Source organism: Lepidochelys olivacea (genome assembly GCF_965140295.1).
Source record: "Lepidochelys olivacea isolate rLepOli2 genome assembly, chromosome: 8".
NCBI classification, from domain to species: domain Eukaryota; kingdom Metazoa; phylum Chordata; order Testudines; family Cheloniidae; genus Lepidochelys; species Lepidochelys olivacea.
The window spans coordinates 74,016,809-74,032,845 of NC_140418.1; the positions used below are offsets into that span (position 1 = coordinate 74,016,809).

At 44.4% G+C, this 16,037-nt stretch overlaps 1 protein-coding gene across 1 annotated transcript in view; it reads left to right on the forward strand.

Annotated features, from left to right (window-relative positions):
• Positions 1–16,037, forward strand: part of ABCA4 (ATP binding cassette subfamily A member 4) — a 112,791-nt gene that overhangs the window by 9,964 nt on the left and 86,790 nt on the right. The window contains exons 2-5 of the mRNA XM_084637791.1: positions 2,176–2,270; positions 7,682–7,775; positions 11,340–11,481; positions 14,256–14,395. Of these exons, the coding sequence (XP_084493917.1) occupies positions 2,205–2,270; positions 7,682–7,775; positions 11,340–11,481; positions 14,256–14,395 (442 nt within the window). The 5' untranslated portion in view covers positions 2,176–2,204. The remainder of the gene's footprint in view (positions 1–2,175; positions 2,271–7,681; positions 7,776–11,339; positions 11,482–14,255; positions 14,396–16,037) is intronic.

Consider the following 16,037-nt stretch of genomic DNA (forward strand, 5'->3'; position numbering starts at 1 on the left):
TGTGCCCAGCACATTTCTCCTTCATCTTTAATAAAGAGAGTGCTTTGATTAGTCTGCAGCTCTAGACGGGACCTCACTGAAGATTCCAGTTGAATCATAGACCCTGCCCACACTAACAGCTTCCACGTACAGTTGTTCTTCCTCTATATATTTGCTCAGTATATGCATTTTTGATCAAAATGATGTATTGGCAATTTCAAGCCTGTTACTGCTGGAGCTGTCATCAATGAAGATCTAGGACCCTCTTTCTGAGAACACTATTGTATTGCTAGTTAGCCTGTTTACACACAGAATCTGCAGTCACTAGTGCTGTTGCCAAATTGTCATTATCAACTTGCTGATGCTCAACTTTATCTCCCCCGTCACCATGTCCCTTTCGACAACTGATTGTTCAGAGATGCTCCCGAAGGATACGTGTGTCTCCAGAAGAACTGAAGGTGCCTGTTTCCAAATTGGAATGAAGAGGAGGAAAAATGACCATTCGGTAGTAAATTAGCCCATTACATAATCTGAGTGCACATTGTAGTATTTGAAAATACACCAGGATTGTCCTCCTTATACCAGAGTCTCAGCTCTACAGAAATGAATATCTGTGTGTCCACACTCTCTTGTCTGTAAAATTCTGCTTAGCTGGTGGGTAGCTGGCTGCTTTTCAGCTGAACATGGGTGAACAAGATTTAGCCATCTTTATGAAGAAGTTTTCTTGTTCCCCTGCATTCAATATTTTGTTATTTCTGTAACTCTGTCAGGCTTTCTTCCCTTTCCAGAGTCCCAATTAATGTTCCTTCCCAGCACCAGTAGTGCGTTGGGATTGGCCTCAAACTCCACCAGCAGCATGAAAGGAAACACTCCCCATCACCACCACCCTCACCCCCGAATACTGGACCTCCCTTTCACTGAGACTGTGATGCCTGTTCTGGGTCTTCAGTCTACCAACACGCATTAAGAAGCTTTGTTTCTTCAGTTGTAGCATTATTACAGCATTCAACAACCATTTGTGGGAATAATTGATTTTTTTTGGTTAGGTGGCTAAACTGAAAAAAAAAACAATACTTGTTTTGGGCGAAACTAAATATTTCATTCAACCCAAAACTAAACTTTTTGTTTTATTTTAAAGTGTTTTGATCCCTTTTTGTTTGTTTTTGTCTTGTTTTTAAAATAGAACTACATTTTGAAACACAAAGTTTTGAATTGGGGGGAAAAATATGTTTCCTTGTGGCCCCCACCCAGTTGCCTCCACCCAATGGTGTAACAGGCAGAGGTGCATCCTTTCAAAGCATAATACATAATCCATTTGCTCTCTTGTGTTGCAATAGTTTTCTATAGCCAATCTGACTTCCTTTTGTGCTGTGTCTGTAATATGAGCAATTAGAGCTGATGGGATGATGATGAACAGTGTATGCGACTGTTAACCTACAAAGAATGAGAACCCTCCAGGCGTCAGTGCTGGTAATTTTGCATGAAAACTCCTGCTGTGGAGTTTTTCTCTTTTTATCTGACAGCTGATATGCAGCACAGTCAGTGTGACCTAAATTTGGTCTTAAATTTCCTGCCCTAATCTCTTCCATGCTCAAAATGAAAAGAAAGAGGTGATTTCTAGCAGGTTTTTTCATAATTAGTACCACGTCTTCTGTCCAAGGCTGGCCTTTTTTTTATCTTTGGTTGAGGTTTAAGCACTTTCTCAGGGGATGAGAAACTCACCTTAAATGTTTTCCTTGAAGTGTCAAGTAACTAATACTGGTTTTATTCTAAAACTTCTGAAAATCCAGGTATCGGAGAGATTAGATTAACCTATGAGTCATTGTCATCTTTGATTCTACTAAAAATAAAAAAGGAAACAGTTATAGGTAATAAATCAAATGTTTCCTTCAATGCCAGGGTAATAGTTGAAATGAGTAAAAAGAGGTCTTTGAAAAATATGTCCTCTTGTTTATTGACCCAGAAAAATGAGTCATGACAACCATGCTCCCAACAAGGGAAAAACACCATATTCTGTAGCTCAACATTTGTCTAGAACAAGATGTATAAGGTATAACTGAAAAGCACGGCAAGTAAAGGGAAAGAGAGATGTAAAAAGAACAGAAGTTAAAGGCAGTTATTCTGCTGAGAATTTTGTTTCAGGTATTATCTGAGCCCAAGTGTAAGAGATAAAGATGGATGCATTTTATACTACAGGTTTGTGGCGCTGTTGATGCAGAAGAACAATGAGCTTCCTTAGACAGGTCAGACTTCTGCTGTGGAAGAACTGGACACTCAGGAAAAGGCAAAAGGTAAAAGATAAAACCTTAGTCTTCGGGTTTCTGCTTTAGAACATGCTGAGAATAATACAGTGCAGATAGTCAAATGACTGGTGCATTTATCAGCCTGCTAAACACGTGCGTACCACAGAGTGAAATCGGCTGTGCTGTCTGTAGGCCTGTCTGTAGGCTTCGTCCATTTGTTTGCAAGATACACTTTACAGAGTAAATTTAGAACAGAGGTCATTGTACTGAGTATCTGACAAACAGCATGGCATACAGTGAAGATAGTTCTGGGTACTGAGGTTTTGGTGCTTGGCTGTAAAGATAGGCACCAACAAAAATGACTTGTGTACCCCACAACTTAGGGCAAGTCTGGCTCCAAATCTTAATGTTGCCACTCATGTGCACTTATATTTGGATGTGAATCCAACTGCACAGAAAAAAGCTCAATTTTTTTTATTACATGGTTGAATGACAACAGTAACAAGGTAAGCAAGAATTGGAGAAACAGTTTAAATCCTTTCACGTAATACTTTCTCTAGGACAGAGCAACTAATACATATTACATAAATGCCTTATTTACTATTGTTCATTTTTTATTTCTTTAAACCAAATTATCTTAGGGCTAGTCTACACTGGCAACGCTAAAGCGCTGCCATGGCAGCGCTTTAATGTGGCTTGTGTGGTCATGGCACAGCTCTGGGAGAGAGCTCTCCCAGCGCTCTAAAAAACCCACCTCCACGAGGGGCGTAGCTACCAGCGCTGGGTCACTGTCTACACTGGAGCTTTATAGTGCTGAAACTTGCTGCGCTAAGGGGGATGCTTTTTTACACCCCTGAGCGAGACAGTTGCAGCGCTGTAAATTGCCAGCGTAGACAAGCGCTTACAGCCTGGTTCTCTGAGGTGATGGAAGCTCGCCGTTTCCACTGGCTTCAAGTCAAAAGAAGCTGAGGGAGTTCACAGGATCAGGCCTTATATTTCTAACTAAAGATAGGGTTACCAAATTTCAAGTTCCCAAATAAGTCACTATCAGGAGAGGGGAAAGGGGAGCTGGAGGTACGGTGCTGGAGGGAATATTTGGGGGGGTGCAGGTGGGTTGTGTCCCCTTAGAAGGGCTATTTGGGGGCTGCTTGAGGGGGTATTTTGTGGGGGAGGAGTGCTGGACTGGGGTATGTGTACTGGGAGGGGATATTTGGGGGGTGCTGTAGGAAGTACCTGGTGGATGCTGGAGGGGGCACCTGTGCCTCTCACTCAAGGTGGGTGGTAGTGTTGTGCTCCCTGTCATGGTAGCTGGATGGCGGGCACAGGCCCAAGATGCAGTGCCAGCTCTCAGTCAGAGCCTCCCTGAGGGCCTCTCCCCCTCCTTAGGGCAGGGAGCCAGGGCCAGGCCCTGTCATCCCTCCTGGCTGGGTTCTGAGGCCCCGCAGGAGGGCAGGTGGTCCAGCATAGAGGTGCTTGGTGGCTCTGCTTACCTGGCAGGCTGGCTGGGGCCGGGGCAGGCAGAATGCAGGGGAGGGACCAATCAGGGCATGGAGACTGCTCTTTCTGAGCTGCAATGTCAGGAGCAGACATTTCCTGACATTTCCTATTATTTCAAAAATGTACCCGGTCAGAGGACAGAGGATGAAAAAAAAGGGTCATGTCCAGGAAAACCGGGACGTATGGTAACCCTAACTAAAGACAATATGGCTTAAACACGAGACATGAACTATGGTAAGTGAGACATTCCTGCGGCTATCACAGAATCGTGGGATGGGTTGAAATGATTCCCTATACAGACCTGATTCTTAGTGTGCCTTTGTCTTTGAGCCCTATAATAGAAATAGCCAGTCATCTGCCACCGGATCTTAGTTGAAGCTGCTTTAGGCCACCTTTCATGTTGCGTGCAATTTTGCAAACTCAACTGAGACTTACTGATATGAAGTCAGGTTTCACAGAGTATCTTTCACATTCATGCTAACCCCAAATACTTTGTGGTTTTAAAAAAATTAATAACGAAGGCAGCACTGGAAATGGCAGCAATTGCAGGAAATACAGCAGCCATTGTGCCCTCTGCAATAGCTCCTTCAGACCTTGAAGTCAATGGAGACTAGACTACCTGTGTGCTTAAGGACTGCAGGATCCAATCCATCAATCTGCTGGTCTCCATGTTAAATCTGCTTGTCCCCTCTCCCATTGCTGTCCATATATAACTCGCCGGCCTTGATCACCTGGACCAACTATCCACTTACAAGAAATGCAGGAATAAACATGCATGAAACTTTTCCCCATAAATGAGCCTATTATAAGCTATTTGGTCCTTCATAATATACAATACCATTTTTGACCACTCAGTACATGGCACTTTCTAAAGCCAGACCTTAAAACTATTATTAAAAGATAAATGTAATTAATCTGGTAAATAAGAGTTGTGTTTAATTTCTTTGGCATCTAAAAATCAAAGACTTCTGGACATGGTAGTAAACTCTACATAATAGTAAAATTGTAAAACAAGGCTATATATTGTATATATACCGGAGCAGGATTAGAATTAAAATCCTTGAGATTTCAATAGCTGCACAGAGGATAAAATGCACAACTTTCAGTAACAAAAATTAAAAAGTCTTGTCTAATGCGCTTCTCACTGCGCTGAAGAGGGTGGGGTTTTTTTGCCTTCATCTATCGTTATTCCTTAATTTCTGTGGGGGAGCCCAGGGATGGGCTGGCAGGGGGCTATGGCTTGGGAGTGAGGGCCACTAGCCAGGCTGGAAGGGGGATCCCAGGGTTGGAATACCAGGGGCTGTGGGTTGGGAGTCAGACGCAGCGGCAGGGCTGTGCTAGTACGGGGCTGCCCAGATCAGTCCCTGGAGTGAGGCAGGAGCCGGGGGACAAGCACAGTGGGGCAGGGGGGACAGATAGGATCCCTCCCAGGGTGGCGTGGAGCCAGCACCTACCTCTCTCTGCCAGAGCCAGGGGAGCCAGTTCTCTCCAGCAGAGCTGCAGTTCCTCCAGGCAGAAGCAGCTGCTCTTCCCACCCTCCTGGCGGGGAGGCTGATTGCGGATACTCCTGCAACCGGACTTTTAGTGTCCAGTCAGCAGTGCTGACCCAACACTGCCAGGTCTTCTTTTTGATTGGACTTCCGGATTGAAAACCGGACACCTGGCAACAGGGGTGCCCGAATGGGGGGGGTCAGGAGGCCATGGCCCCCCTCTTTTAAAAGTGGAAGGACTATGCCTTCAGGGTGAGCAGCGGGGGGGGAATGGAGGACGGGCGGGGCCATGGGGTGGAGAGGAGTGGGAGATGGGGGGTAGAGGCGAGGGGGGCCAGGGGATGGAGAGGAGCAAGGGGCCAGAGGGTAGGGGCAGAGATAGTGGTGGGTGTGCAGGGGGAAGGAGAGGAGGGGTCAGGGAGCAGAGAGAAGCGAGCGGCCGGCAGGCATGGGGGGAAAAGAGGAGCCAGCTGTGGGTGCGGGAGAGGGGCTACGGGGCGGAGAGAAGCGAGCGAGGGAGATGGGGCAAAGAGGAGTGAGCAGTGGGTGGGGCCTCTGGGCGGAGCACAAACAGAGTAGGGGGGTGGGGCCATGGTCTGGGCACTGTGCCCCTTTCTGAGTGTGGGCCGAGCGCATGGCAAGCGCTGTACTAAGTGGCAGTGCGCTCCCCTGTGCGAGGCGCTGCAACTTCTGAGGGCATTTAGCCCATGGCTCTGTATGGTGCAGTGAGCTGAGCCACTCGGATTCTTTCCCAGTGAGCTGTGGGAGAACTTGTCTTTCCTTCTGAGCACACACAGGGAACTGTGGGAAGGCATTAGAGTATTGTCAGCACTCAAGTGGCCTTTTAGCTGGGTTACCAAGTTGAGTGAAAGCAGCACACGGTTTTAGCCTCGCACGTGAGAGGAGCCAGCTATCCTGGGTCGAGACTGAGATTTTTGTATGTGGACAGGAGGTGATTAGAGGCAACAACACCCAGGTAAGAACCCTGGAGAACTCTGCAGTGAAGACATACCCTAGGAGCCTGTTTGATTTTTCTTCCACTAAAATCACTGGTGGTAGGGCCTGTCCAGCCATCCTAACAAATGAACTCAAGTGGATGTTAATTTTTAGGGAAAATCCAGGCCTTGTGGCCAGATTAGCTGCTGGGGAGGTGAAAGCTGGGGGGGACAGAGAGGTTAGGATGACCAGATTGTCCTGATTTTATAGGGACAGTCTCGATTTTGGGGTCTTTTTCTTATATAGGCTCCTATTCCCCACCCCCGTCCCGATTTTTCACATTTGCTGTCTGGTCACCATACAGAGAGGCGTCATCCCAACTGCACAGCTATTCCTTACTCCAGGCCAGAGAGGTGGGAAAACAGGAGGATCTGCACAGTGTCAGGTTTCCCAATCCCTTGGTCTAGCAGTGCTCCCGCCTCCCCCACCCCCCACAACCCAAACTCCTGTCTGGCTTTTAGAAGCACTAAACTGCATTTTTTTAACTCAAGATTAAATGTGTAAAATAGGAAATGCTTGCTTGGCAAAAATTTCTCCACCCTTTGGCCATAAACCTAGGCTGAGCTTAATTAAAGCTAATAGACAAAGTTACAGTGGAAAAGACAGGGCAGCTCCAAAACCCTGTTTTTAATTATACTGTGGAATTTCTTTCTGCTAGATCCCCTGTCACCATTTAGCCTGAAGAAGACCCAGGGCAAATGATGCATTCTGCAGATTGCTGTACATATCTGGTGCCCCGGGGGAGAATTTCCTATGTGCAAACTAACTACTCAGGATTTCGGAAGAATCTGTTGTAGCTGTTACAGAAAAATGTAACGCAAGGTGGATAGGAACAGAAAAACACAGCAAGCTCTACCAGCGCATACAGCACCAAACAATACTAATAAAGGACCAGCGAAGTGTGGAATGTGTGGTAGTTGCTATATGCTATAGCTATCAAAGAAAGATATCAAAAGGGAAAAAATGAATAGTTTTAACTAGCCAGACAAGCATCTGAAGGGAAAATATATTTTGTGGGGGTACAACTGCTAACTCAGCAGAAGGCATTGGTTTCAGGTGTGCTACATGAACCTTGTCCTTTTTCATCCCTATAATTTCCTGTGGGCCACAGAGGCTGTTAATCCCATTTCATGAGAAGCTCAGTGCATGGTTACTATTCTTCTTCTTCTTCTCCAGCCTCCCCCCCGCCAGCCCGGCAGTCCTGCGTCACTGTCGCACTAGCTGCTCTTCTCAACAACAGTCTAGAATTATTATTTTTTGCTATTATTTTAGTCCTCTATTCTTAGCTGTTTAGCACCTGCTGCCTCCTCTTTTTTTTCACCTTAGCTCTTTAATCGCCCTTGGTTTTTAAACATTCTTCCAGGGGAGGGAGAGGAGCACTGGGTTCATGGTGATGTTCAGTGGGGCTCTGTTTATTTGGTAAATTACTGGATTAATTATGTCACATTTATTTTGTATACACTTTTTTCTCCCCAGCTTCGTTTTCTGGTGGAGCTTGCATGGCCTTTGTCTTTATTTCTTGTCCTTGTCTGGCTGAGGAAGGCTAACCCAGTCTATCGCCAACATGAATGTAAGAATATATGTTATAAAACTAAAATAATAATAATTATTATTATTGCAATAAAAATTATTAATGCCTAAAGGCCCCAATCAGGACTCAAGGCCCAGTTGTGCTAAGTGTTGTACACATAAAAAGATGGCCCTGCCCTAAGTAGTTTATAGTTTTAGTAATTTGGGGACATATAATGTCCCTGAATTAAAGTAACACAACAAAAAATCCTATGTTAATTTATGGGCCATTTCCCTGCTTATAAAGGCAGCAGCCGTACCAATACTATCCTAATAGTAGATACTGGGAGTTGTCTGTTCTGAGGATTCTGAGTGCTGCTTAGTTCTCTGCCATTGATGGCACCTTGCTCTGCCAATAACCCCTCTTCTCATTTCCAAATGTAATTGCTTGGCTCTACGCACATATTGGTCTAAACGCTAGTCTGACTTACCCTCTGGGATATCGGTGGTGTTGGAAGGTTATAGATCTGGCCAGAATTAGGCCTGTTGTTGGAAATCCTCCCAAGAAATTTCCCAGAAGTTTCCAGATCACAGGCCCTGGTTCTCATGGGGGACTTCAATCACCCTGACATCGGCTGGGAGGGGGGAGACATATAGCAGTGCCCAGACAATCCAGGAAGTTTTTGGAGAGTGTTGGGGACAACTTCCTGGTGCAAGCGCTGGAGGAATCAACGAGGAGCCATGCCTCTCTTGATCTGCTGCTCACAAACAGGGAAGAATTGGTAGGGGAAGTAGAAGTGGGTGGCAACCTGGGCAGCAGTGACCATGAGATGGTCGAGTTCAGGATCCTGACGCAAGGAAGAAAGGAGAGCAGCAGAATACAGACCCTGGACTTCAGAAAAGCAGACTTTGACTCCCTCAGGGAACTGATGGGCAGGATCCCCTGGGAGGCTAATATGAGGGGGAAAGGCAACCAGGAGAGCTGGCCGTATTTTAAAGAAGCCTTATTGAGGGCGCAGGAACAAACCATCCCGACGTGCAGAAAGAATAGCAAATATGGCAGGCAACCAGCTTGGCTTAACAGTGAAATCTTCAGTGAGCTTAAACACAAAAAGGAAGCTTACAAGAAGTCGAAACTTGGACAGATGACTAGGGAGGAGTATAAAAATATTGCTCGAAGGTGCAGGGGTGTAATCGGGCAGATTTAGAGCACAATTAGAGTTGCAGTTAGCAAGGGATGTGAAGGGTGACAAGAAGGGAGTCTACACGTATGTTAGCAACAAGAAGGTGGTCAGGGAAAGTGTGAGACCCTTACTGAATGGGGGAGGCAACCTAGTGACAGATGATGTGAAAAAAGCTGAAGTACTCAATGCTTTTTTTGTCTCGGTCTTCACAGATATGGTCAGCTCTCAGACTGCTGCATTGGGCAGCACAGTATGGGGAGGAGGTGAGCAGCCCTCAGTGGTGAAAGAACAGGTTAAGGACTATTTAGAAAAAAGCTAGACATGCACACAAGTCCATGGGGCTGGATCTAATGCATCCGAGGGTGCTGAGGGAGTTGGCTGATGTGATTGCAGAGAAATTGGCCATTATCTTTGAAAACTCATGGTGATCAGGGACATCTGGACAATTGGAAAAAGGCAAATATAGTGCCCATCTTTTAAAAAGGGAAGAAAAGAAAATCCGGGGAACTACAGACTGGTCAGCTTCACCTCATTCCTTGGAAAAATCCTGCAGCAGGTTCTCAAAGAATCCATTTTGAATCACTTGAAGGAGAGGAAAGTGATCAGGAAGAGTCAAGATGGATTCACCAAGGGCAAGTCATGTCTGACCAACCTGATTGCCTTCTATGATGAGATAACTGTCTCCATGGATATGGGGAAGGCGGTGGATGTGATATATCTTGACTTTATCAAAGCTTTTGATACAGTCTCCCACGGAATTCTTGCCAGCAAGTTAAAAAAGTATGGATTGGATGAATGGACTATAAGGTGGATAGAAAGATGGCTAGATCATTGGGCTCAATGGATAGTAATCAACGGCTTGATGTCTAGCTGGCAGCTGGTATCACATGGAGTGCCACAGGGGTCAGTCCTGGGGCCGGTTTTGTTCAACATCTTCATTAATGATCTGGATGATGGGATGGATTTCACCCTCAGCAAGTTCGTGGATGACACTAAGATGGGGAGAGAGGTAGATACACTGGAAGGTAGGGATAGGGTCAAGAGTGACCTAGACAAATTGGAGGATTAAGCTAAAAGAAATCTGATGAGTTTCAACAAGGACAAGTGCAGAGTCCTGCACTTAGGACGGAAGAATTTAATGCACTGCTACAAACTGGGCACCGACTGGCTTAAGCAGCAGTTCTTCAGGAAAGGACCTGGGGGTTACAGTGGACGAGAAGCTGGATATGAGTCAACAGTGTGCCCTTGTTGCCAAAAAGGCTAATGGCATATTGGGCTTCATTAATAGGAGCATTGCCAGCAGATCAAGGGCACTGGGGAGGCCACATCTGTAGCATTGCATCCAGTTTTGGGGCCCCCCCATTACAGAAAGGATGTGGACAAACTGGAGACAATCCAGCGGAGGGCAATTAAAATGATTAGGGGGCTGGGGCACATGACTTATGAGGAGAGGCTGAGGGAACTGAGCTTATTTAGTCTGCAGAACAGAAGAATGAGGGGGGGATTTGATAGCACCCTTCAACTACCTGAAGGGGGGTTCCGAAGATTCATAGATACTAAGGTCAGAAGGGACCATTATGATCATCTAGTCCGACCTCCTGCACAATGCAGGCCACAGAATCTCACCCACCCACCCTGCAAAAAACCTCTCATCTATGTCTGAGTTATTGAAGTCCTCAAATTGTGGTTTAAAGACTTCAAGGAGCAGAGAATCCTCCAGCAAGTGACCCGTGCCCCATGCTACAGAGGAAGGTGAATGAGGATGGAGCTAGGCTGTTCTCAGTGGTGGCAGATGAAAGAACAAGAAGCAATGGTCTCAAGTTGCAGTGGGGGAGGTCTAGGTTGGATATTAGGAAAAACTATTTCACTAGGAGGGTGATGAAGCACTGGAATAGGTTACCTAGGGCTTCAGAAAGCCCTGGCTGGGATGATTTAGTTGGGGTTGGTCTGGCTTTGAGCAGGGGGTTAGACTAGATGACCTCCTGAGGTCTCTTCCACCCCTAATCTTCTATGATTCTATTAAATTAATTATTTGGTTGGAAGGCCTGGAATTACTCCCCTCTAACTCTCACATTTGTGAATATTAATATGACATGGTCCTTAACATAATCATTTTAGTAAATGTGGAGGGTGTGATTTTCAAAATGGTCAGCATTGGCCTAACTCTGCTCCCTTTGAAATCAATGGGAGTTCTACCACTGACTTCAGAGGGAGCAGAGTTAGACCAATTCTGAGTGGTTTTGAAAATAATACACAGAACATATGTCTTTTTATTTGACAAAGACAAAAACCTGAAAAAAACTTTCCTGGCTAACAAAGTAACCATAATATTCCTCTTGCAACAAGAAAACGTGTGAAGCTCTAATGTTCATTCAAGCTGCCTTAGGAATGAAACCCAACAATTAATATTTTGTCTTCTCTTCTCTGTTTCATATACACAGGCCATTTTCCAAATAAGGCTATGCCCTCTGCAGGAACACTGCCATGGTTACAAGGCATCTTCTGTAATATGAACAATCCTTGTTTCCGCAGCCCCACCCGTGGAGAATCTCCTGGCATTGTGTCTAACTACAACAATTCCATGTAAGCAAGGATGAACCTACTGCATTCAGGGAAGAGATGTGTGTGCTAGGTTGGGGCTGCATTAGTATACTGAGGTCCTAGAGAAATGCCTAGCAGCTTGTCTCTAATGCATATCACAGATGTGACAGATCTTGGTGAGCAGTCATGGAATAACTTCAGACACAAAGTCCACCCTCAGATTGGCTGTAATCCCCATCCCCTATCAATGGGGTGGATTCATGATAAAGGGTATTTTATAGAATTATTCTGCAGTGTGAATTAAAATCCAGCCCTTGGCAGAAAGTTGAGCATCCAGGAAGACTGGATGGTTCAGGATGGAGGTAACTGTAGCATGTAGATCTAGATCTAGCCCTGGTCAATAAAGACCAAAAGGTTGCATCTGATGGCAGTTCTATGGCCTGCGTGAATTGAGTTTGGTGGTGTCCCTCCAATTGCCAGTGAACAGGTGTCCACATCACAAAAACCACCACTTCAGTTGCCAATTATAGTAGAAATCTAAGAACAAAGGCCCAGGATTTAAGAGTATAGAACCTGAGTTGTCTTTCCCACCATTTGAGATACTTCCTCTAAATCAGGACTGGGGCAAACCGGCAATGTGGGAAAGCTTGCATTGACTCCGCCCATGCTTATATGTCTTGGTAACATATAAAAGACTTCCCTCAGTCTGTCAATTCTCAAACACTAAATTCACTCATGGGGAGATGGGCAAAATTCTGATCTTTTGGTCAGAATGATCTTTGCAAGTGCTTCTGTGTGTCGTGTATTATAGCTGACTCATGCAAGTCACAGAGTTTAGCAGGGCAAGGACATCTAGAGTAAAATGAGGACAATTGCAAAATCTGTTAAAACATGCAGAAAGTAATGGCCACATGCCCACTTGTCAGGGGGTGGTTTTATCTTTTGAGAAGTGATACTCAGACCTCTGAGGTTCAAGAGCCAAATTAGCAATCAACATTGCCTAAAAGAGCCACATTAGTGTGAAATTCATTGTTCCATTTACTGTAGTACTATATATTCATATTTAAACAGTATGATGGGAAATATTTAGTTTAGTTTACAGCAAAATGACTAACCAAGTATTATTATTTTATCCATTACATTTGGTTGTTAATATAGGAAAAGCATCCTGATTGGTTAATAATTAAATCACAATGTTTTAATATCATGTGCTGCAAAGAGCTACAGAAAGACACATTAAAGAGTCACTTGCAATTCATGAGCCTCAATCTGAGTAACATTGCTTTAGAGACTCCAAAGCGGAAACATCCATGAGCTAACAACATCAAGGCCGTCAAAGGTGCAGCCATCTGAAACTGGCCCACTTTGGTTTTCCCTTTTCATTCCACTTTCTTTTTTTGTTTATCTGTGAACATTTAAAATGTTAAATCAAACTGAGTGGCCTATGAGCTAGTGTATTTGTTTTCTGAATAATGCACCTTTACTTTTCTAGGTTTCAGAGTAACAGCTGTGTTAGTCTGTATTCGCAAAAAGAAAAGGAGTACTTGTGGCACCTTAGAGACTAACCAATTTATTTGAGCATAAGCTTTCGTGAGCTGCAGCTCACTTATAGAATCATAGAATATCAGGGTTGGAAGGGACCTCAGGAGGTCATCTAGTCCAACCCCCTGCTCAAAGCAGGACCAATTCCCAATTTTTGCCCCAAATCCCTAAATGGCCCCCTCAAGGATTGAACTCACAACCCTGGGTTTAGCAGGCCAGTGCTCAAACCACTGAGCTATCCCTCCCCCCCACATGCACTTCATCAGATGCATACTGTGGAAAATACAGAAGATGTTTTTGTGTACACAGACTATGAAAAAATGGGTGTTTATCACTACAAAAGGTTTTCTCTCCCCCCACCTCACTCTCCTGCTGGTAATAGCTTATCTAAAGCTATCTTTACTTTTCTAGGTAGTCTCTTTTTTCCTGCTGCTGCTTTGTGAGGCAAATCAGATTCAACACATCAGAAGAGGCAAACTTACTGTGCTCTCTGAGAGATTTGACTTGACTTCCTTCTTGTTTTGCTATTTCCTATCATCTAAAATAAGTTATTTAGGTTGAAAGTATCAGTCTTTGTATGGAAAAATATAGCACTCTTAAAAAAATGCAGTGTATCACCACCGATGTATGTCCAGGTTCTATCTCATGCCCACTGCACAGGGTGTGGTCATCCGTGACAGCTCAATACCTAGATGTGCTCTGTTTCTCACTGCTACTTATTAGAATTTATTTGTACCTGTTCCACAAATACAGAGCCTGATTCTTCCACCCTTACTTGTATTGTACTACTGTACCTTACTCTATGGGGTGGGAAGGCTGCACCCTGAGTAAAATACTACTCAACATGAGCAAGCATGACCAAATTAGGCTCAAAGTAATTTTCATTTTCAAATTGGGCTTGTAGGTTGCTGCTGGTTAGTGCAAACTTTGACTCTGTTACAATAGCTCAAATAGTCTCTCTGTACTAGTCGTTAGATTGATGCTGCTGTAATGAATCCATAGAGGTTGACATGTCTATAGCCTGACAACGTTAAAGCCATTCCAAAGGGTTTAACCAAAATCCCAAGTTTTAACATGCTCAAACTTTGTGGAAGTTTGGATTCTAATCCAGATCCAAACATTGCTCCATATGTCTAGTGAACAGTATGACCAGATTAACCTGTGTGTGAAGAGCCTCATGCTCTTTGTTTCCGTGTTTCCCATGACATGTAAGGTTTGTCTTACCTGCTCTGTGTCATTAGTCTTTTCTAATGACTCATTGATTCTTCTTTCAGCTTAGCAAGAGTGTATCAAGATGCTCAAGAGCTTCTACTCCAAGCATCTGAAATCCATGACTTGGGCAGAATCTGGGAGGAATTACGCATTATGATCCAGTTTATGGAAACAATGAGGACTAATCCTGAAAGAATTGCAGGCAATTTGTTTCATTATATTCTTTAGACTGTAGTACATTCCCGCCCAAGAGCTGGATAATCCTCGCCTCTGCAGATAATGTCAGGAGTGACCATACAATTCACACCTGCCTGTTGATAAACATACATTTAAACATTCTGTATTTGAATGGCCTTACAAATTATTGATTTAAATTCTAAAAGGACACTCCCAAAATTAGTGGGACAAAAATGGATTGCCCCGGAGTGTGGCAGTGACCTATTCTAGCTACAAGTCCTTCACCTCAGAAGTGTGTTTGTTTGTTTGTGTGTGTGTGTGTGTGTATGCGCACGTGCGCACTAAAATCTAATATTGTGACTCAGCAAATATTTGTTAATAAGAATATATACAGTGACTCCAATAAACTCATCTGATGCAGGTGTTCTAGGATGGTGTGTGCATATACCGTATGGATGCCTTGAGGGGACTAACTCATTGTGAATAGCTTGGGGCACCTCAAAATACCCCAAAATGTAGGCTTTTTAAGAACACAAATATATTCTGAGCTGCATTTTGGAAGCGAGCTGCAAAAACTGATTCCAAACAATCAGCTCTGTGGGAGTGAGGGAAAGCACAAAATGCCAGAGCTTTGAAGTTCAGAGTTCCAGGGCTGCACTCCAGGTTTTTCAAGCTTTTCAACTTTCTTTGCAATCCCAGTTCTGCATTTGGTGTTCCTTTACAGGGCATGTCAACTCTATTTAAGTCAGAAAATAAACAAGTGTGTTCCAGCTGCCAGGCATCCTGTGTAGCCCAATATTAGTGCTGCTTCAGAATCCCAGTTTAAAAAAAAAAAGTCAATAGCCTGATTTATTTTAAAATAAAAGTTGTATTCTGCTTGTTCATAAAGCAGCCAACAAAACTCATGCAGGGGGATAAAGAAACAGGATGAGAAGCACTACTCTTTCCTCTGCATGGAAGGAATTACTAGCTCTGTGTGTGTGTGTGTGTAAGTTACATATATAAACTGTGTTAAGAGAACATTAAGGGGGAAAAGTCAAGCATACAAAAATTAGGAAATGCCACAATTAAGGTTGTTTGTATCAGTCCACCTTCCCCTGGCTCTTTGAACAAGTCCCAAGACTCGGCTACCCCATCACAGTCCCCATCCCACCCAGTCTCTCCCTTTGCCATTTCCCTAGTCCCAGCTCCTAACTTTTCTGCATGCCTGTGAGCCTGATCCCTCCTCCACACTGGTGAGGCACGAACAGTGGGGAGCACAGACAGCACAGGATACAGTCTCCCTGCTCTCAGTTCCTGTCCTTGGTGCCACAGCAACCCTAGGTTTCCTGCAGGAGCAATTACAGGGAAGGTCTTGCTCAGCCCCTAGACTCCTGTGCGTGTTCAGTGCTGATGGAATCTTTGGCGTATTTACCTGCCAAACCCTAACAAGTCTCTACTGAGTGTGAACTGAGATATTCAGAAGCTCAGAACTTGGCCAAATTTAGCAGATTTTCCCAGGGATGGCAAAAGATGACACATCCTGACACCAGTGCAACCTCCCTTCTTCCTCAAGCTCCCCAGCCAAATTTCAAGAGCCTGCTGCAAAGCATGGAGGACTAGAGTTTCTCAAACAATTATAAGAACTGTTTTCAATATGGGCAAAAAAAACCATTTTCCCCTAGCTT